The 23817-nt window shown below is 35.9% G+C and overlaps 1 protein-coding gene across 4 annotated transcripts in view; it reads right to left on the reverse strand.

The window, feature by feature from the left end:
• The window catches only part of ZMYM4 (zinc finger MYM-type containing 4), a 128675-nt gene that overhangs the window by 55520 nt on the left and 49338 nt on the right, over positions 1–23817 (reverse strand). For 3 of the 4 annotated variants that reach the window (XM_036743300.1, XM_036743301.1, XM_036743299.1), the window contains exons 3-5: positions 22956–23474; positions 17625–17689; positions 17076–17246 (exon numbers count right to left, since the gene is read on the reverse strand). In XM_036743300.1, the coding sequence (XP_036599195.1) occupies positions 17076–17246; positions 17625–17689; positions 22956–23474 (755 nt within the window). Of the gene's footprint in view, positions 1–17075; positions 17247–17624; positions 17690–18925; positions 18985–22955; positions 23475–23817 lie in introns of those variants that run through there. The other variant, XM_036743302.1, reaches the window with a different exon arrangement.

Below are 23817 nucleotides of genomic sequence, written 5' to 3' on the forward strand. Positions count from 1 at the left end.
ATAGACCATAAAAGTTCCCCTTTTAACCAAAGAGTAGTTACCTAGAATTTTTAAAACGTATGATTGTGCAACACAAGAAAATTTCACAACTTCAGATTAATTGAGAAGCATGAAAATTCTAAACTTCAGAAGAACATTAAATAAAGTCTGTTTTACAAGGCCTTCAGTAACTCAAAAATGCATAAAAATTTCTTCCTGACAAAGAAGGGGACCTATTTAAATGAATTAAAACTGATTTGTAATTAGCTTACTAATGTTCACAATATGGGTACTCTTACTTCCTCTCCCCTTCTTTGTACAGGTGGGGAGACTACATGCATGGAATACTACACATACTATCACACTGGACTGATGTGTTGTTGCTTTTTTTTTTTTTTTTTTTTTAGTTTACCACACACGGTTCTACATAATTTTGAGTTCCAGATTTTCTCCCCTCTCCCCCCTCCCTCCCCAAGACGGCATGGAATCTCATTTAACTACCATGTATAACTTCACATTGAATAAATTTATACACTAGTCAAGTTGTGGAGAAGAATTATGACCAATGGAGTGAATCATGAGAAAGAAGAAACAGAACCAAAAAAACAAACCAAAAAAAAAAACAAAACAAAACCCAAAAACAAAAACAAAAGAGAAGCAAAAAAGGCGAGCATGTAGTATGCCTCAATCTGTATTCAAACTTCACAGTTCTTTCTCTGGATGAAGATAGCATTCTCCATCGTGAGTCCCCTGGAGTTGTCCTTGCACCTTATGTTGCTGAGAAGAGCAAAGTATGTCAGGGTTGGTCCTCATGGAATCCATATATCTGTGGTTGTGTACAATGTTCTCCTGGTTCTGCTCCGCTCACTCAGCATTATGTTGTGTAGGTTTTTCCAGGTTGTTACGAAGTCCGTATCATCCCCATTTCTTATGGCACAATAGTATTCCATTACCTTCATATACCACAGCTTGTTCAGCCATTCCCCAATTGATGGGCATCCCTTTGATTTCCAATTCTTGGCTACCACAAAAAGAGATGCTATAAATATCCTTGTACATATGGGTCCTTTTCCCACTTGTGTGATTTCTTTGGGATACAACCCTAGAAGTGGTATTGCTGGGTCAAAGGGTATGAACATTTTTATAGCCCTTTGGGCGTAGTTCCAAATTACTCTCCAAAATGGCTGGATCAGCTCACAACTCCACCAGCAATGTAACAATGTTCCAATTTCCCCACATCCTTTCCAACATTTATCATTTTCCTGTTTTGTTATTTTAGCCAATCTGACAGGAGAGATGTGGTATCTAAGAGTTGTTTTGATTTGCATTTCTCTAATCAGTAGTGATCCAGAGCATTTTTTCATATGCCTATAGATAGCTTTAATTTCTTCCTCTGAAAACTGCCTGTTCATATCCTTTGACCACTTCTCAATTGGAGAATGGCTTGTGTTCCTATATATTTGGCTCAGTTCCCTGTATATTTTAGAAATGAGGCCTTTATCAGAGATACTAGTTGCAAAGATTTTCTCCCAATTTTCTGCTTCCCTCCTAATTTTTGTTGCATTGCCTTTTTTTGTACAAAAATGTTTCAATTTGACATAATCAAAATTATCCATTTTGCATTTTGTAATGCTCTCTATCTCTTGTTGGGTCATGAATTCTTTACTTTTCCATAAATCTGATAAGTAAACTATTCCTTGCTTTCTCAAATTACTTATAGTATCAGCTTTTACTCCTAAATCATGAACCCATTTTGACTTTATTTTGGTATACGGTGTAAGATATTGGTCTATGCCCAGTTTCTGCCCTACCATTTTCCAATTTTCCCAACAGTTTTTGTGAAATAGTGAATTATTAGCCCAGAAGCTGGCCTCTTTGGGTTTATCAAAGAGTAGATTGCTAAACTTGATTTCTCCTACTTGTGTACCTATCCTATTCCACTGATCCACACCCCTGTTTCTTAACCAGTACCAGGCAGTTTTGATGACTGTTGCTCTGTAATACAGTTTAATATCTGGTATGGCTAGGCCACCTTCTCTAGCGTTTCTTTTCATTAATACCCTAGATATTCTAGACCTCTTGTTTTTCCAGATGAATTTTGTTACTATTTTGTCCAGCTAAGTAAAATAATGTTTTGGTAGTTCGATTGGTATGGCACTGAATAGATAGATTAATTTAGGTAAAATTGTCATTTTTATTATATTAGCTCGGCCTAACCATGAGCAACTGATATTTTTCCATTTATTGAGATCTGCTTTTATTCATGTGAAAAGTGTGTCATAGTTATGTTCATATAGGCCCTGGGTTTGTCTTGGCAAATAGACTCTCAAATATTTTCTAGTGCCTACAGTAACTCTGAATGGAATTTCTCTTTCTATCTCTTGCTGTTGGGCTTTGTCAGTAACGTATAGGAATGCTGAGGATTTATGTGGGTTTATTTTATATCCTGCAACTTTGCTAAAGTTGTTTATTATTTCAAGTAGTTTTTTACTTGATTCTCTAAATAAATCATCATATCATCTGCAAAAAGTGATAATTTAGTTTCTTCTTTTCCTATTCTAATTCCTTCAATTTCATTTTCTTCTCTTATTGCTACAGCTAACGTTTCTAGTACCAAATTGAATAATAGGGGTGATAATGGACATCCTTGTTTCACTCCTGATCTTATTGGGAATGCATCTAGTCTATCCCCATTACAAATAATGCTTGTCGACAAGTTTTAGGTAGATGCTATTTATAATTTTAAGGAAGGTTCCACTTATTCCTATGCTTTCTAGTATTTTTAACAGGAATGGATGTTGTACTTTGTCAAAGGCTTTTTCTGCATCTATTGAGATGATCATATGGTTTCTGCTAGTTTTGTTGTTGATATGGTCAATTATGCTAATAGGATGTGTTATTCTTAATTACTTTTTTCTCCTCTATTTTTATTTACTGTAACTAGAGATGGCTCATTGAGTAGCGGATTAGAGGATTTATTTTATTTGTGAAATAAAGGGGATATAAAAGCAATAAAAATTTAAATACATATATGTATACAAAAACATATATAATATGTGCTTTTCAAGTACTTGAAAAGTTTGATTTTGTTTATTTTGAAAATCTGATTTTGTGACTTTTTCAAGCAATACCAGATACACTATTAATATGAACTAGGAAAAATGCTTAGGTTTGTCAGAAACTCTGAACAAACAGAATCCATGAGGTTTTACTGTATTTTTGATTGATTATGTTCTCACTTCAAACATATGGTTTTTACTAAAATGTTAAGTATTTGAAAACATTTATAACTGTTAAAATCTCGACACTCAAACTATTGCCTCAGCAGCAAAATGAGCATAGGCAAAGAACTTAGAGCTTCCTAACCTTCAATGAAAAAAAACTCTACATGTTTGGCTTTTTTCACTTATTACAAAGGCATGATGAAATTGATACGCATTCTATTTTCCAAATGGCAAAACCAACTCAAGTACCCCATTCTTCAAAAAAGTATCCCTCTAAATTTCAAAATACTCAATTCACTAACAGTAAAATCTACGTATTCCATTGCCTAAGAAAGACTACCATCTTCAAGATCATTGATATGGACATAAAATATTTTCAGAACCATAATGCTCAAGTAATATTAACTAAATCCCCAGTAAAGATGTGTGTTACAGAAGGAATAAAAGAGAATTTTTTAAAATTATACTCCTGATCTCCAAAGCATTGAGCTAAATAATACAGTTAGGTAGCCCAATGGATAGAGACCAGAACTTGGAATCAGAAAGACTTGAGTTCAAATCCTGTCTCAGATAGTTATTAGTTGTGTGACCCTAGTGAGGCCACTTTAACCTCTCTGTGCCTCAGTTTCCTCGTAAGTAAAAATGAGGGTAGTAATAGTACCCACCCCACAGGGTTGCTGTAAAGATTAAATGAGTTATATACATAAAGTACTTTTCAAGCATTAAAGTGCTACATAAAAGCCAGCTGTATTAAAAATATCAGTAATATTATAATATATTAGTATTCTAGGAAGACTAGTATTATTATTAGAACACTACTAAATCAGGAGGCAGAAGTCTTAAGTTGTCATGCCATTTTGACTCTTAACTGCAGTGTGACCTTGGTCAAGTCACCTAACCCCAGTCTCATTTGAAAAATCGAAGTGCAATAGCGAAATGTGAGCTGCCACTGTCATGAGACTGTTGCAGAAATAAAATGAGATAATATATGTGAACATAATGTAAACTACAGAGATGTACGAATGTTAACTATTATTACCATTTGGTTTTTCAAATATTTGATAGCAATTTGTTACTGTGCTCCTACAACATTCATACTCAACAGGCTATTATATTATTTCAGTCTAGAAAGGTAAGTTGGCTTTGTAGGACTGTGTTGTAATTCAGTAAAGAAAATGTAGTCATTCCAGTGACCTTTCCTTCAGCCTGCTTTAAACTGGCTTTTGAGTGTTAAAAAAGCCCTTTTCTACATCCTTACTCATCTTTCCTGAGTTTTCTACAGCATATGACCCTGTTGGCCTCTTGATACTTTCTTCCATCTACTTTCTTTATGCCTCTACCTCTTGGCTCTCATGCATCCATCTGACTACTCCTCAATATCCTTTGCCAAATCCATCATCCATGTCCCATCCCCTCTGTGTAAGCATACCTTAGGCCTCTGTCCTGGGCCCCTTTTCTCTCGATTATACTACCTTTTGGTGATCTCATTGGTTTCTATGAGTTCAACTATCTCTATGCATGTGACTCGAATATCTACATTATTAGCCATCATCTCTCACCTGAGTCCAGTCTCACATTACCAACTGCTTGCACAAGAACTTTACTTCAATGTCCCATCTCAAAATAAACTCCACCAAACAAAGCCCTTCTTTTCTTAATTCCCTACTTCTGACAAGCACACCAAAATTTCCAACTAAGGTTCACAACCTCAGAGTCATCCTCAACTCTTCAACTCTCCCCAAACCCAACCTGTTGATTCTACCTACACATTTTTCTCATTTACCCACTTTCTCACCATTCCAATGGCTTCCACCCTAGTTTAGGTCTTTATCATCACCTATCTGGGCTCCCTGCTTCATTCCTCTATCCAACCTACAAATGGTTGCTGAAGTACTATTCCTAATACATAGGCCAGACTGTAACTCCCAGCCTCAACACGCTTTAGTGGTTCCTTACTGCCTCTAGGATAAAATATACACACATATTTGTCATTTAAATCTTTTCATAATCTGACTCAAACTTATCTTTGTAGACTCATTTTAAACTTCCTTTCTTCTTTACCCACTCTCTTTCAATTGTGACATTCCATCTCCTTCTTTTGTGTCTTTTGCATAGATAAGAATTTGGTTAATGAAATGAAATGAAATACAGGTGAAGTTTTGTTGCTTGTCTTATTAGAAGAGAGTATCAGCATCTCCCCACTCTACTCATCTGGGAGTGATTTGTCATAGGCTCACAGATTTAAACCAGTTGAAATATACTGAGACATAATATGTCTGTGGTGCTTGTGTGTGTCTTGGTATCTATTCATTTCTCCTTCTCTCCACCCTCAATGAACTGTGATTTTTACCGGACTTCCTAGTCCAGTAAAAACTAAGAAAGAAACAGCAGTCAAAAATGATTCCTAGTTTCTAACTCTCTGATAGCCCCAGCTGTTCAATCTGTCCGCTAGAGATCACAGAATCCCTAAATGCCCCTTTCCATTTAGGTCAGCTAAAATTATGACAATATTATCAATAATAATCACATTTATATAGTGCATCAAGCTGTATACTTTTTAAAAATACATCCCTGTGATTAAGCATAATTATATGCCCATTTTACAGAGGAGAAAGCAAATTTAACTGACTTGCCCACAGTTATATAGCTAGTTTCTTTGTGTGTTATGTGCTACAGAATTATATGCTTTAAATTTTTTATAATGATCTTTTGTTTTTACATTGCTTCATTTCCAAACATATCACCTACTACTTCCCACCCATCTTTCATAACAGGAAATTTTTTAAAAGTTTGGAGAAAAAGCAATTCATCAAAATCAACCAACACATCAGTCAAGTCTAACAGCATATACAGTGTTTCAGACCAGAGCCCAGCATGCCTAAAAAGAAAGGATGGAGATGCATTCTCTTATTCCTTCTTCAGGGCCAAGTCTTATGATTATAATTTCATATTTAGTTTTGATCTTTTTGTTGTCTTTGTTCTTTCCATTTATATTCTTCAAATACATTTCTATTAATCTTTGCTTTTTTAAATCACCAGACTTTCTCTCAGTATCTCTTTCTCTCTTCCCCATCTCAGACAGCCAAACTACATAACAAATATTTTTAAAAGAGAAATAGAGGAAAAGAAAAACCAGGAGAATATTTCATCAAATCAAAAAAGTCTGAGAACATATTTGATACTTCATGCCCATGTACCTCCCACCTGTGCTAGGGAGGAGATTGGATGTATCTTCTCATATGTTTTCTCTGGGGCCATTACTGTTCTTTTAAAATTTTGCAACATTCACTTTTGTTGTCATTGTATATACTATTTTCTTGAGTCTGCTAATGTCACTTGGCATCAAATCACTTAAAATTTTCCATTTGTTGTTCATTTCTTTCAGTCATGTCCGACTCTTCAAGACCTTATTGAAGGTTTTCTTGGAAAAAGGTACTGGAGTGGTTTGTCATTTCCTTTTCCAAAATTTTTCCATACTTCTCTGTATTTATCATATTTATTATTTCATTACATTCATGTACTGTACCACAATTTGTTTAGTTATTCCCCAATCAATGGACATCCATTCATCTCTAATTTTTCTGCCTCCACAAAAAGTGCTGCTGTCTATCAATGACTTCCTTGTAGTAGAAACCTAAAAGTATAATCTCTGGATCAAAGGATATAGATATTTTCATCTTTTAGCTGCATAATTCCAAATTGCTTTCCAAAATGGTTGTACCAATTCATGACTCCATAGAAACTGCATTGGTGAGTCCTTCTTCCCATAACTTGCACAACATTGACTTTTCCCAGCTTACATCATCTTTGCCAATTTGCTGAACATGAGGTGAAACCTCAGTGTAGTTTAGATTTGTATTTCTCTTACTAGTGATTTATTAATTTGGAAGCATTCGTTCCTAAGGTTAACAGTTGTGGTTTTTGTTTTGGGTTGTTGGTTTTGGATTTTTTTGGGGGGGTGGGGAGTTTGTTCATCTCTTTTGATTAATTATCTATTGTATAATGGCTTTTCTTTTTTATGTCACTGTTGGGGTCACTATGTACACTTGTTCACTAGTTTGTTTATTTCTATGCTTCCCTGTATTCTTCATATCCTGCATTTCTTATGGTATGGTAATATTCCATTACAGTCATATGCCACAATTCATTTAACCATTTCCCAATCAGTTGGCATGTACTTTGTTTCCACTTCTTTGTTACTATTACAAGTGCCACTAAAATTATGTTGGTTGCACTGGGGCCTCTTTCATCTTCTTGAAACATGCCTAGTAACGCTTTCTTTAAATCAAAAGGTATATTTTATTCACTTTATTAGTGTATTCCAAATACAAGATGGATTGACTAATTCACAACTCCACAAATATATTAGTGCCTGCTTTTCCACAATTCCTCTAATACTGATCATTTTCCATTATTTGTCATCTTTACCAATTTGCCAGGTGGGAAATGAAACCTCAGTTGTTCTGACTTACATTTCTCCAATTATGAGTGATTTGAAGCATTCTTTCACGAGGTGGCTAATAGTTTGCAACTACTCTGAGAAATGTTTGCTCCTATCCTACTCTAGGAAATATTCCTTGGATATTCTAGATCAGGGCTGTCCAAAATGCGGCTTGTGGGCAGCATGCAACCATAGTGCGATTTATGCAGCCTGTCTACCAGCATAGAAATTTACATAAATGCTTTAGTAACCAAAGCTGAGCTACCACAGAGCCCTCACTAAAACGGCAAATCAAAATACATTGTTTACTGTTTCAATAAATACCTAAGGTTGGACAGCACTATTCTAGATATCAGACACTTCTTGGAGATATTTGATATAAAGTTTCCCCCCCAAACAACAGCTTCCCTCATTTATCTTAAGTTGATTTTGTCGTTGCAAAATCTTTTCAATTTCTTTTAACTAAACTTATTTTATCTTTTTTGATTGCTTCTACCTCATTTGGTTAAGAATTAACTAAGGGAAAAACAAAAGAAATTACAAACAAATTTAGTGTGGCCCAGCTTTAAGGACCACTTCAGTACAGTCTCTCAGATTTCTTCTGCTTTCCAGTAAGGTTCTCTGCTTCTTCCCTTTTTGCTGAAGCCTGGGTTCAGAAGCAGAGACTGTCACACCAATAATAGTATGTTATAGTCCTATGAGACCCCACCCCCTGCTTTTGCAGTGATGGTGGTAGAATGGAATGGTATTAAGAATCACACCATTTGTAAACCATCTATAAACTTTAACTTAGGTATTAAGTGAGATAATTTGTCCAATGACCCTTGAGTATACATAGTGCTGGAGGGACTGAATCATATCAATTTCAATATCCCCACTAAAAACAAAACTAGAAGAAGTTGTAGCTAAATGTAAGGAGAATTCATAAGTAACACGTAGAGAAGAAAACTGGAACTGGTTTGATGAAATGTTCAAAAAGAATATTGTTTCAAGGGGTATTTGTCATCTCATACTTCAATATAGACCAAGATTTGCTGAATGACCACACCTTGGAAATGATTGTAGATTATATGCTAACTATTTTCTGCAGAGGGTAAAGAGGTAGAGAAATCATGTGAAGAATTCACTAAGGCTCACCAAATTAAATCAACATGTTTTGACTAACGTAAAGTAGGAATAAGAAAGGCCATAGTAAAATATATCAGGAAAAATATGGTTCAAGAACAATAGAGACTAGCTAAATGCTGTAAACATAGAACCTTCATTTTTTACATCATGAACTCTTCTGTAAAAGAATGATTAGGGTGCTAGACAAGACAAGGACCAAATAAAGTCATTTCAATAAGAAAAAAATAATTATTGATGTGGAAATCAAGTAATAACACCATACCTAATTAATTTGCCACTGAATCCTACACTGGTTGTTCCCAACCCTTCTCGTATCTTCTGAAGTCTCCTACAGTTTACCCTTACCCACTCTCTACTAAAGATCTTACTTCACTGAAAACATTGAGGCTATTTTCCTCTTCTCTAGATATCTTCCACCGATAGCTTTTCCTTTACTCCTATACTGTCCTTTATTGCAAGGCCATCCCCTCTATGTCTCGTGTTTCCCCAGCAGATGGCCCCCTATAATCCCTGCTCGCTCTCTAATCTTTAGTCTCTCCCAAATATACTGTATCTTACCCCATTCTTTAAAAACCAAACAAAACCAAACCCTCTCTGAATCCTGGCATCCCCACTCGCTATAGTACTGTATTTGTCCTCCTCGGCTAAACTGCTTGATAAAGTTAACTACAGTAGGCACCTCCGCTTCTTCCCCTCTCATTCTTACATCCTCTGAAATCTGGCTTCCAACCTCATTCAATTGAAATTGCCCTCTCCAAAAATACCAATGATCTTTTAATTACCAATTATACTGGTCTTTTCTCAATTCTCAAATTTCTTGACATTTCTACAGTATTTGATGATATTGATCACCTCCTTCTCCTGGTTATTTTCTCTACTCCAGATGTTCATGACATTATTCTGTTGTATGTTTGGCATGTAAAGCCTTTCACAACGTGGTCCCTTCCTATACCAGCCCATACACACTTGATGATCCAGCCACACTGGCTTTCTTGATAGTCCTCACATAAAAATCCTGAACTCCCATCTCTGTGCCTTTGTGATGGGTGTCCTATACTTGGTACGCTCTGCGTCCTCATCTCATCATCTTAAGTAATTAATAAATGCACACTCACATATATAAACAAACATATACACATGTGTATATGTATGTGTGTGTGTGTGTGTGTGTATATATATATATATATATATATAAAACACACATATATACACACATACTTTCCTCCTTCCTGCCCTCCCCATACTTTCTCAATTTCGAAGAAAAAAGGAAACTTTTGGAATATAATCCCTAAGAAGGAAATTTGCCAAACTCTTGTTGGCCAAATTACTCTAATCATTGTGTTTCAAACACCACGTGCATCATCCCAACCTCATGTGCAAAACTCCTGCCACACCAGCGTACTATTCTTTTATCCTTTCTTTCTCAACAAATCCAATTGCCCTTCAAAATGTGGCAATGTGACATAGTAAAAAAAAGAGAACAAGGCTTGTAAGACTGAAGACCTGTGCTCTAAACAGGCTTTTTATACTTCCCTAACTTTTTAATGAGTTGTTATATTTTACTCATTTATATCCCCTGGGGGTTTGAATCCTCAGAGATCAACACAGGACCTGTAGGAACTACTTAATAGAAGTTTATTACGGGCTACTGAGTTGTGTGACCTACTAGCAAAACTCAATGAGTTTCTTCATCTTTGCAATGTGGATAATACTTGAATTACCTACACCATGGGTCATTGTGAAAAAAGCACTTTGTAAACCTTCAAATGCAAACTCATTTAAGACACTAAAGTAAAATCTGCCATCCATGAAGCCTTTCTATCCATTACAACATAATCTTGTCCTTCAGATTAACTCCCACATCATGCCATTCCAATGCAAATAGCCAGAAATTATCTAGTACTGTTAGGGCATAAGATTTAGAGGAGACGGGGCCTGATTCTGTTGAACATACCACCATCCTTCCAGTCACGCAGGTTAGAAACCTCAGGGTTATCCTCAACCACTCACTCACTCCACACATCTAATCAGTTGCCTGATCCTATTTCCAACCTGCGTGACATCTTTCATTATTTGCTTCTTAGAATCAGCCTAGTTCAGCCCTTCCATGACCTCCTGCAAGGCCAAATGTACTAGCATCCTAATTGATCACCCTTTCTCAGCTCTCCCCACTTCTAACCCATTCTCCTTACAGCCGCTAGACTATTTTCCTTAACCATGTCAGATCATGTCACTCCCCCAATCAGTTAAGTTTTTTACATCTCAGAACCCCTCCACTTGGTATTTAAAGCCCTCTACAATCTAGTTTTCCAAGCCCAGCAGGATGTCACATTATTTCCTCTTACATAGACTAAAATCAAGTCCAATTTAGAGATGAGAAAGCTGGGCTGCAGAGAGGGTAAGTACCTTGCTCATGGTCACAGAAGCAGTCAAAGGTTTAGTGAGGAATTACAATGGCACCAGCCATACCTTTATCTAGACATGACTGAGCCTGGTGCTGCTGGGCCAGGAAAGGTGAAGAGTGTTGAGGACCCTATCACATTTGCTAAAACACATTTTTATCAGCATGTTTCTTCTTCACATCACTTCCATTTCCCACAGTAGAGCTTTACCCCTTTCTCAGAATGCCATACCTTATAACAAAGAAGAGAAAGAGACGAAGAAAATAGAACCTCCACAAAATCCACCAGCAGACCCCAAAGAGCATGGAGTCATTCTGCAGTACTGCACATCCATGGAGCCCCATCTCTACAAAGGAGCAGGGGAAGTAGGTATCTTCTCATATGTTACCTAGGCTAAGTCTGACCCTCCTGATTTCCCAGCATTTATTTTCAATTATTCATTTAGTTATTGCTCTTTTCACTTCATTGTTGTAGTTATTGTGAATACTGTTCTCCTGGTCCTGTTACTTGTTTACTTCTCTGTACTCACTCTGCCTTCATCATTCCTTATAAAATTCATTCCTTACAGCAAAGTCATATTCCATTACACTCAGGTACTATTATTGGTTTAGCCATTCTCTCATTAATAGGCATTAATTGTGATTAATTAATTTGTACAGGAAACCTAAATTTCAAATCCAACAGATACATTTCTATCTCTGACTCAGATGACAAAGTGAGGGTGAAACACACCATGGCAAAAAAACCCACCACTCACTGGCTCTGAGTTCAAATCCCATCTAGGACACTTAGTAACCTGTGTAAAATTTCAGAGTTGAAAGGAACTTTAAAAATCATCTAGCTCGGGCAGCTAGGTGGCACAGTGAGTAAAGCAGGGGAGTCAGAAGGACCTGAGTTCAAATCCCACTTCAGACACTTGTTAGCTATGTGACCTTGAGCAAGTCACTTAACCCCAATTGCCCTGCCCCACCCCCAAAAAATCATCTTAGCTGAAACTCCTTATTCTGCAAATGAATAAACTGAGACCTAGAGAGGTAAAATGTTTCAAGGTCAGAGCCAGTTAGTGGCAGTAATAGGAATAAAACCAAGTCTTCTGACTTTAGTCCAATGTTCTTTGTAATATGTAACGCCATCTCTTAAGTTTTTCTCTGTAACTAGATTTTAAATTCTGTGAGAGCAGAAACCCCCACCACCTTAGTCCTTTTATTTTAAAATATATATTTGACATTTATTTTTACATTGCCCATATGTTTTCCTTTATTCCTGCCACTCCAGCCAGAGAACCATCCCTTCTAACAAAAATTTAAAAAAAAAAAAAGAGGGAGAAAAAAGTATAGGCCTAGAGAGATCTTTCAAATATCATTATTAATATTATTAACAATAACAGGAACAAACTCGTTTAGATAGTGCTTGACAGTATACAAATTTCTTTTCTCACAATTTTGTGAGGCATCACAAAGTTTTTTAATATTAACAAATAGTACAGCTTCCTCACACTGTCATTTTTTGTTCGTTCATAACAGTATGAATATTTTGAAATTTTTTTCTAATGAGCTTAGGCTGGTTTATACAAAAATATCAGATAACCATTTTACAGATGAGGAAGTTGGGTCTCAAACAGGTCAACAGATTTCCCCATAGTCATGCAAAACATCACAGTCACAACTTTCAGATACTCTGGCCTAAGGACTCAGTGATTTTTTCATCATATTCCCTCTCTGCTTCTTTGTATCCTTTACAGAAACTACCATAGCGGATCCCTCCTTTCCTAGAAGGTAATCAAGAATGTTACTCCTTACCTTTGTGTCTTAATAAACACTAGAATCAAATTCCTTCTTCCCTGAGGCCCAAATTCTACCAACTCCACAGAAAGCAAAGACAAAAAAACCCCAAAATACTATATACTTGCAACAGGATAAAACTTGCCATGATAATCATAATAAATGCTTTTTAAAAAGCCACTATCTTTTAAATCTCACTGTTATTAAGCTAGAAACTATCAGCTTCTTGCAAAAAACTTCCTTACAGTAGTTTTACATTGTTCCCCTTCTCATCTGTTTAAAATCAAAGGATGACATTTGAGTCATCGATTTGAAACTATTGTATCAGGAAGGATATTGATAAACTGGAGGAGAGTGTACAGACAAGAGCAACCAAGGTACTGAAAGGCTTTATTCACCATATGAGAATCAGTGAATCAAGTGCTGTCCTTTGACTGAATCCAAACTTCACAATCCCCTTAATAAGGATTTGTTCTATAAAACTTGGACTCGGTGTCAAAAGGTCGCACCCCAGGGCCTAGAAAAGGCCACATGTGGCCACATGAGGCTGCAGGTTCCCCACCCTTGATCAAGGATGTTCAGCCACGAGAGAAGACCTGAGGACATATGCAAGCTATCTTCAAGTACTTGAAGGGAGTGTCACCTTAAACAGGAATTAAACTATAGGGCTGAATGAAGAACAATGATTTGAAAATACAAGAAAAAGGAAATTGAAGCTTAATGTAAAGAAATAACTTCCCAACAATCAGAACATAGTAGGATGAAATAGGATGTTTTGGGGAGTCAATGAGTTCATCAAATAAAGGAATAACTTAGAACTTAGATTAATTAGATCTGCTATAACAGAGATTCTTTCCAAGTATGGATCAGACTAGATGGCCAGTGAAGTCCCTTCCCTATGTGAATCTCTGTGCCTCTGTAACCATAATTCTTTGTTTAATCATGCTACCATCTTTAAGTTGTGAGGAATCAGAATTTATGTTTTCAATCACAGTTTTAGGTCACTTTTATTATTTTAAAAAGGAAGAACAGGTGAGCCTTTATAGGCAATTTTCTAGAGTAAAATACGTTTTCATAGTCACACATCTGACTGAAGTATACAAATACTGATTTCACAAAAGCATCTAAATGAAATAAAATGCAACCAAGAAGGATCTCCTCAAAAAAGATATCTTGCACATACACTGAAATCTTACACAACTCCACTGGACATAACAACAAGGATAGCCTTGATGAATAAAAAATTGACTAAGTGTGGAAATCAAGTGAGATATTTTAACAAGGAGGTATTATTTACCAAAAACGTGCAAGTCAATATCATGACATATGCCCAAAGTAAGTAACAAAAACAAAGTAACAAAAAAAGATAAGACTCTGCAAATGCTAATTTGGAAAAGACATTGTAACAACTGAGCCTCAAAATACTATATAGTCTTCTATGCAAAATCTTAAGCATTTTAAGTAATTTAACCATTGACACTAAAAAACAAAGTAGATGAAAAACACAAATAGCTCCGGTTATGCCATTCAACTGGAGCAGCTAGGTTGGTACAGTAGATAAAGTGCCAAGCCTGGAGTCAAGAAGACCGGAGTTCAAATTTGACCTCAAACGCTTACTAGCTCGGTGACCCTCAGCAAGTCATTTAACTCTGCCTCAGTTGCTCATCTGTAAAATGAGCTGGAGAATAAAATGGCAAAACACTCCAGTATCTTTGCCAAGAAAACCTCAAGGGTCACAAATGGTCAGACACAACTGAAATGATTAAACAACATGCCATTCAACTAGTCAGACTGTCAAACTAGTTCATCAAGTAATACTATTGTGTTGTAAGAAATGTTAAAGGAGATAGTTTCAAAAAAACCTAAGATTTATATAAACTATTAAAGTTAAGTGAGCAGAAACAGGAGAGTAATGCACACAGTAACAACAATATTGTAAAGATAATCAACTGTGAAAGTCATTTAGCTACTCTGATCAATTCAATGATGTACCTACTCCAAAGGACTCATGACATAAAATGCTACCCATAGAAAACTGGTGGACTCAGAGTGCAGACTGAAGCATTTTTTCCCATTCTTTATTTTTCTTGCTTATTCTTCCTAAAACATGGCTATTGAAGAAATGTTTTATATGACCTCATATATATAAAGGGTATTATATTTCTTTCCTGCTTAATAGTTGGAAGAAAAAATGGAGGAATGGAGAGAATATGGAAAATAAAAATAAAATTTTAAAATTAAAAACACAATAATGAATTAAGTCTATCAACATATATATCTACTCTAAAGTAAGAATACCACAAACACAATTATATGGGCAGTGAAATCAGGGTGAAATACATTTAGGAAATTATGCAGTCTTTTTGCTGACCCAAAGTGACCATCACTGCAAAAATACTAAAGGCAACATGGTTATACAAGGTAAACAGCAAAGCTCTGGAATTAGAGGACTAGCATTTAAATTCCACCCCTGACACTCTCTGCATGATCATGGGTAAGTCACTTAATATTACCAAGATCTCAGTTTACTCATCTATAAATGAAAGGGGTGGACAGATGGTCTTTGAGGTAACTTCAAGCTCTACATCTATGATCTTTAACCAATATAGTCTTCCAGTAATGCTACGTTAATTATAGAATATAAGAATTCTACCAAAAATCATAAATTATAATTACATTGTAAAGACACATAGGCTGTAGCATGCAACGAAGAACTTACACAAGAGGAGCAACATATGCCATTATCAAGAATATATCTGACCAAAAAAGAACTGGCTATTCATGTAGTGAGAATGAGATCAAATAAGATGATATAGATAAAACACTTTGCAAACTTTAAATTGTTACATAAACACTATCTTTTAATCATCATTGACATTATTAATGAGAAATAACAGGTGGTACACTGACATCTAAAAGAAAAGCCTCCAATCCACTAAACTGATCCTTTACAGAAGATTTTTGGAAAGAGATTATTAAAAATTAGATAGGAGGAAATCTTGGGAAGAGAAGGGCAATGTGCAGCTACAAAAAGACTAAACATAACAATGAAATCATGACTCCATCAAAATATCTAGTAAATTAAGAATAAGTTGGGGGGGGGGGGGGGGGGTGTGTGTGTGTGTGTGTGTGTGTGTGTGTGTGTGTGTGTGTGTGTGTGTGTGTGTGTGTGTGTGTATGCGCACATAGATCCCTGTTAGGGCAAATTTACTGTTTGTTTAACAAACTTTTAAAATTCTTGTCTTACTCTCTTCTAAATCACGTGATGATCACCAAACTAAAACAATTTCATTCTAAAAGTCAGCAGCTGGCACATATTGTCCACCACTATGCAATTTCAACAAGGAGCAAACAAAATGATAGCTTTATCAAACACCAAATATCAAAATCTCTTCAAATTTTATTTTTTCTTTCTAAGCATCTAGGTAAATAATAGTAAGAGATTTCTGAATAGGTACTTCTCCATTAAGTAATAAAGAATGATATGCAAAACACCAACAAAAAGTACAATCAATAATATTACTCTAAAAGAAAATAAGGTCAGGAAATTAAGAGAACTAGAACACAAATGGATCCAAAGGAAAAAAAACTGAAAAGGAAGAAAAAAAAAATACAAAGATACCTTCTTTCTTCAGGGAAAAAAAATTAGATGCTACAACCACTTGTGTTTTTTGCTAATTAACCAATACGTGAATGTGTTTAGACCTCTAGAGGCAGCTAATGGTGAAGTGGAAAGAGCACTGGGCTGGGAGTCAGGAAAACCTAAGTTCAAATCTGGCCTCAGGCACTTAACTAGCCTTATGACTCTGGGAAAAGTCACTTAGCCTCTCGGTGCCTCAGTTTCCTCAACTATAAAATGGAGATAATAATAGTACCTACCTCCTTAGGTTGTGAAGATCAAAGGAAGTAAAATTTGTAAATGGCTTACTTAGCACAATGCCTGGCACTTATTCCCTTCTTTCCCTTCCTATCTCACTCCTTACCTCGCACCCCCATCCCCATATCAACTAGAGAAATAAGTGTTTTAAGTCATTTCAAACCCAATACGAGGACCTACCTCATGGAATTAATTTATTTTGTGAAATAAAAAAAAAAAGTAAAATAAAGAGGAAATGCTTACTTGAGCAGTGTCAGGCTCATCTTTAATTTTGTCTAGAAGTCCTGGTTGTGGGGCCATTGCTTTGTCATATTCATCATCCAAAGGTTCTTCTTTAATTCTAATATTTGGTGCAAAGGAATTCCCCAGTTCTGGACCAATAGATTCTTTACTGGGGAATGGATAGCTTGATTCCTAAAAGATAATGTAAAACATTAATGAGTATTTATATTTAAACATTAAATTTATCTAATTTTCTTACCCACAGCAAAACTCATTAGGAATAAAGAATTAATTGTATGGCTACTTAGGAAGTTCCCTCCACCTAAGAGTAATGGTTCCATGTAACTCTGAATACAAATGAAATAAAATAAAGTAGCTATGAACATAGGTTTCTTAGAACCTCTCTCGAGATATTTTTAGGCAAACAAACAGGCAAACAAATAAAAGAAATCAGCACTTGACCTCACAAGCTAAATCAATAATTTTGTTAGGAAGAGATGTGAATACAGCAACCTTTTGACAAGAGTTACGTCACATTGATAGCTATCTGTATACACATTGAAAACTTACCCTGAAGTTTGTTTCTGGGGTTTGTGGTAATTGGGTATGTAATGTTTCCTCAACTTGATTAGCTACTGGAAAAAACAAATGTGTATATAAATATAATTCTTGTAAGAAGCGATTTGGAAGGGTAACAATTATTCATTAGCTCCCCTTTTCAGCAAGATATTCAAGCTGAAGTAGGTCTCCAAAAACCCCAAAGGTAAGTCGATTCAAGGCCCTTTACAAGCTGGTGCCTTTCAAACATCTCCCATTACTTCCCCCAATATCAACCCTCCAGTCATGTCACAATGCTTTCCTTACTGTTCTCTGAATATTTATTACTTTCCCACCTCTAGAGGGTTGCTTTTGATCCAACCATTTGCCCCATCCATCAGAATACTTTACACCTATTTAAACTTACTAATTTTTGGAAGAATAAATTCTACTATTCCTACCTTAAACTGTTATTTAATCTTGAGTGATTAAATCTTTTTACCTTACCTTTCCTGTTTATTAGATAAGACTGTCTTTGTACCTCCTAAAGCATATAGCAAATCACCTTACATAAAATAGGTTCTCAATAAATGTTCATTAAATTTTCCCAATTCTTCAGTTCCTTGAGACCTGAGACTGTTTGACTAAATATTCCTCTGTATCTCCAGTGCCAATTACAGTGCCTGAAACATAACAGGCACTTAATAAATGTTTATTAACTGATTCCATTAGATTTACTCTAGTAAGATTCTGCCTTAGTAATGTCACCCTATTATTACCTATCACAAAAGCACTGAGTTTTCATTTCATTTTGCTAGCTTTTTTTTTTTCCTTCCAAGAGACAAGGCACCTCCTACCATGAAAACCTCATTTATTCAGACCACCAATCCTGAATGTGGTAATTCCAACATGAAAAATAAAACCCTAAAGAATTTAACAAAATATGAGTGTGAAGAATACTTGTGAATATAATCCCTCCCCCTTTAATAATTACACATGATCCTTATCTCTTCATTAAGGCACTTTTGACAAGATTACTCTACTTTAGCATACTTTATAAACCATTCTTCTGTATTTTAAATAATAAACATACTATAAAATATGAATTCAGACTTTTTACTTCAAGTTCATCTGAATTAATGAGATCTAACTGAACTTCACCACACCAGCTGTCAGCTGCCTAACCAACTATAGCCTCACTCATTTTTGTCTTGTCTCTTTTAGAAGAGAAGCTTTTTGAAGCCCAGGATCACATTTTTCAGTGTATCCAATTATAGTACCCAATATACTACGTATGCCTTATAGATGTTATTAAATACATATCATCCTCAGACCTTTCATATTCCTGGATGCTGCTCCACAGATGCTATCCAGTTTCAATAATTTCCTGGATATCAAAGTCCTGTTAAAATATCATTACTAGAGATGAATACTGGGAAAAGATGTAATGTGGTTAAATAAGAAGCCTATCAAAGAACATTTCCTTAAATAAGATGAAACTGATCTTAATCAGCTTAAGACTAAGCTTATAAACAGGAAACAGCTATTAGCAGTTCATTAATCAACATATTTGTAATTCTATGATGATGTATACTCATTTTTGAGTTTCAAAATCGATGGTTTTCATGAGTACTATTTCATTAAAAAATATGTAGTAGTTCTTGCTAAGAAATATTTGTCTGTGGAATTCACACATACAAAAAATTTCAAGCACATTACCTCTTACTAATGGGCTTAGAGTAATAAAAATATGGTACAATGGAAAAAGCATTGTCTAGGGCAACGTAAGTTTTGGATTTGATTCCTGACTCTAACCTTTATTAGTCACATGACCTTGAGCCTAAGTCATATAGTCTTAGTTTCTTCACCTGTAAAATGGGGAACTTAATATCTGTACTACTCACCTTATAGACTTGTTAAAAAAAGCACTTTGTAAACCAAAAAGTACTACATAAATGTGAGCCATTTTTATTTCAAGTAGAGAGTCCCAAGTTTAAAGGGACAAATGATTATAATTAACAACACAGGTCGAAATAAGATTCTAATTAAAAAACTTGGTAAGACCTTATTCATTATGATCTCATATTTAGCTATTACATAAATATCACTAGGTCTTGTTTTCATTTTCTCCTCAAAAGTAATGATAACCTAGAGTTAATTTATTAAATATTTATTTATGTCTATACACAGTCAACAAATAATCAACTTGAAAATTTGTCTGGCCACTAATTATTAATAGACAGGACTTCCCTAAATAGAAGAAAAAATTTTTGAGAGTTTTATAAACAATGAAGTTCAATTGAACTTCATGTTTTAATGGCCAAACAAAATGCAACAAGTAATTTGAAATTTTCTGCCTTTCTATGCAAAGCTGGAGCAGAGGGAAAAAGAAATAGTGATTAGCAGTATTTTTCAATGAAGACTACACAGAACATAATCAGTTATTTTGAGAAGAACAAGGATAAAACAAAATTCAATTGGCCATTTCAACCTTAAGAACATGTGAATGCTAAAGAAAAACAACTGGGTTAACTACAAATATATCTATGTAGTCTTAACTGGACAATCTTTTTATTCATCTCTTATTGAGCCTCCCATTTCCCAGGACCATAGTTTCACACCTTTTCTCAAGCCTCCCTGGCTAGTCCATATTCCTCAAACCCCTCCACTTTCAATTGACTTATCTTTTTCTATTGAGAAAATGGAGGCTATCAGATGTGAGCTCCTTCAACTCTGTTTCCACATTTCTAATCTATTTAAGTATATACTTATCTGCCCTGCCCGCCTTCCTCTTACCTCAGAGGATGAGATTACTTCTTCTCTTTATCACGGCAAACTCTCTGCCACTGCCTCTACCCTACCTCACTCCAATTTCTTGTGACCATTAAAAAAAGAAAAAAGGGAAAAAAATTTACACAGCTTGGCCCAAAGATCTCTCACATGTGTATTTTCACCATTTCCCTCTCTACCGGTTCCTTCCTCTCTCGTACAAGCTTGTTCTTCCCTTCATTCTGCTGGTCCTTTCACATTACTCTCTGCTTTCTCTCCTTTAGCTGCCTACCTTCTAGAAGTATCCTATAGTCATCATCTCTACTGCCTCACTGGTCATGCAACTCTTCAAACTTCTACGCTAGTTATCGTTCAATTAATATTCTCTCTTCAAGGTAACTAATGACAGATTTTAAAGTGGGAAAGGACCTGAGATCACCTAGTCAAACTCCCTCATTTGAGAGATGAGGAAACTTGAGGCCCAGAATGGCTGACTTTCTTAAAAGCCAAGTCTCCCCAGCCCAAATCCAGCAGCTTTCCATTGCACCATGCTGCCTCTCAAATCCAAGAGCTCCTTTTTTTTCAGTATCCGTTCTCCTTGACTGCTGGCAGGGTTCTTCATATTCTGGCCTCTCGTGTCTTTGTAATCCAATACTCTTGGTCATCCCCCTACCTCTCTGAACAATTCTTCTGCACCCTTTACCGGCTCGCCATCCTCCTCTTGCTATAACATATATAATGTGCCACCCTACCCTCCCTCACCCCCATGTTTGGCCTTTAGCCTCTTTCTCTCCCAGGTTATCTCCTTCGCTCCCATGAGTTCAAATGTCATCTATACAGAGATGACCTACAAATCTAACCCCTCTAACCATAACTCCTGTTCTGTGAGTCCATACTTGTGCTGTATTACCTTCATTTGGATGATTCAACATCTCAAACTCATCGTGTTCACAACTGAATTCATCACTTCTTCCTCAAAAAGTTAGTCTGCCCAATTTTCCAATTTCTATCCATAGCAACACCATCTTCCCAGTCATTCAGATATCCACAATCAGTTATCTTTGACTCCTTAATCCCTCCACTGCTAGTTACCACATCTTAGGGATTTTACTTCACAAATGTATATTCCAACTATCCTCATTAAAAGTAATCTAGTTGAGGCTACTCTGGACTCTGTAAAAAAAAATTTCTCTTCCTCTCTAGGCTAAGGGGTTCTTAACTTGGGAGTCCATGGACCCCAAAAAGGTCTATGGATAAATTTCAGGAGAACCATGAACTTGGACAGGAAAAATATTTTGATAACTATTTTCCAAGAAAATCATATTCCTTTGTAATCCTATATATTTTATCTTATGCATTTAAAAACATTATTCCGAAAAGAGATAACCGAAGAGTTCTATGACACAAAAAAGGATTGAAACAGTGCTCTAGGGGCAACTAGGTAGCACAGTGTAATATTATTACTCTCATTAAAAACCTTCATTGGCTCCCCAGAAAAAGTGGAGTACTAAAAGCAGTATCAAATTGTTTTTTTCCTGGCATTCAAGGTAGGTCTGCAATGTGACTCCAATATATATTTACAAACTTATCTCCTATTCACTTTACTCCTTACCCCTACTCACCTGCACCCTCCCCTGACTCCAATTCTCATCCCAGAGCACCAGCCCTGGAATCAGGAGGACCTAAATTCAAATCTGGCATCAGAATGAACTAGCTGTGTGACTCTGGGCAAGTCACTTAACTCTGATTGCCTCCCTGAACCACCACCACACCTTCCCCAAAAAGGGGGGGAGGAGGAAGAAATGGTATATTCTGGTTCCCTGTGACCTCTGACCGAAAACTGGTTCCCTGGTAATCTACCAAAAAAACTTTAGTCATTTCCCTCAAATGACTCCTTAACAGAACTGCACAGATAATGTCCCTACCGTACTACTTTGATAATATTATTACTCTCATTAAAAACCTTCATTGGCTCCCCAGAAAAAGTGGAGTACTAAAAGCAGCATCAAATTGTTTTTTTCCTGGCATTCAAGGTAGGTCTGCAATGTGGCTCCAATATATATATTTACAAACTTATCTCCTATTCACTTTACTCCTTACCCCTACTCACCTGCACCCTCCCCTGAATCCAATTCTCATCCCAGCTTTCCCCACTCTGTATTTTTATACCTTATCTAATGGTGTCTCTCTTGCATAAAGTGGACTTCACCCACCTTCACTTCATGAAATTCTTCCCTCTTTTCAGGGCTTAACTTAGACAACTGAAGTATTCCATAACCCATCCTCTTACCCAACTGAAAGTCATTGCTTTCTTCCTCAGCATTTTTGGTGCACTTTATCTCAAGTTTCCCCTTTGAATTTAATCACATTCTAACATTTACCTGTCTTACTTCATTAGACCTAAGCTCCCTGGGGGTCAAAGGATTATGGCTTGTTTCACCTGTGTATCTCCAGGGCCTAGAACAGTTCCTTATACATAATAGATCCATGGCAAGCAGCTGCTGAATTAACTATAATCAATTATTTCAACCGACATTTCATCTAGTTCTTGTTTTCTCTGTCCTTTAGTTTTATTCCAACATATTACACTATTACCTGCTTTATCAAAAAAACTGCTTTTCAACCTGGAATCCACCTCTTTATGGGGTTTATCCAACCGTTTTTCACGTTCTTGATAAGGTATGTCTCTATTTTTCTCCTTTCCAGAAAATGTCTCTTTGTTGTTTTCTCTTCCTAGACTAAAATCTTTCCGAATGGATTTAAATACAGAACCCTGATCAAACTGTTTAGGAAAGTCCTTTTTAACTTTATTTTGAATATGTATTTCTTTTTCACTGTCTGATTCATGCTGTGTTACTCTTCGATCTACTTCCAAACTATCAGCAGCATGAATTGCAGGATTGTCCTTTGTACTAAAATCTCGTTCATCCTCATTGTCACTACCAACAACTGGAATCCCTGCAAGATCCCCAGAGTTCAAAAAATAATCATCTTCATCGAGCAATGAGTTTTCAGATCCTGTTTGATTCGGCATTCCATAAGACATGCTTTCAAGAGTAGGAGTTAAGTTGTGGTCGATGTCTTCAGACATTTCTGCATCCATGATAACACCACCTTAAAAAGTAAAAAATTGCTTAGACAAATTTTGTAATATTAAAGTAGACATCAATTATGACTTTATTGACAAAGTATTATTTCATCTAACAAGAGATTCACTAAATTATACTTTAATGTTAAAAGTATTTAATATATTACCTCATTTAAGTTTTATAACAACCTATTGAGATAGGCATGGTACATGTTAGTTTGCCATTTGACAGATAAGAAAACCTTCACAGAGAGTCTGAGTGACTTCTCTAAGACTGCAAAGTGAGCCAATATTAGAGCTAGGACTAGAATCCACTCCAAAGGCTCCTTCCAATAAATAGTTCATGATGCCTCCTTCAAGACTACAGAC

This window comes from Trichosurus vulpecula, chromosome 2 (genome assembly GCF_011100635.1).
Source record: "Trichosurus vulpecula isolate mTriVul1 chromosome 2, mTriVul1.pri, whole genome shotgun sequence".
In the NCBI taxonomy this organism is placed as follows: domain Eukaryota; kingdom Metazoa; phylum Chordata; class Mammalia; order Diprotodontia; family Phalangeridae; genus Trichosurus; species Trichosurus vulpecula.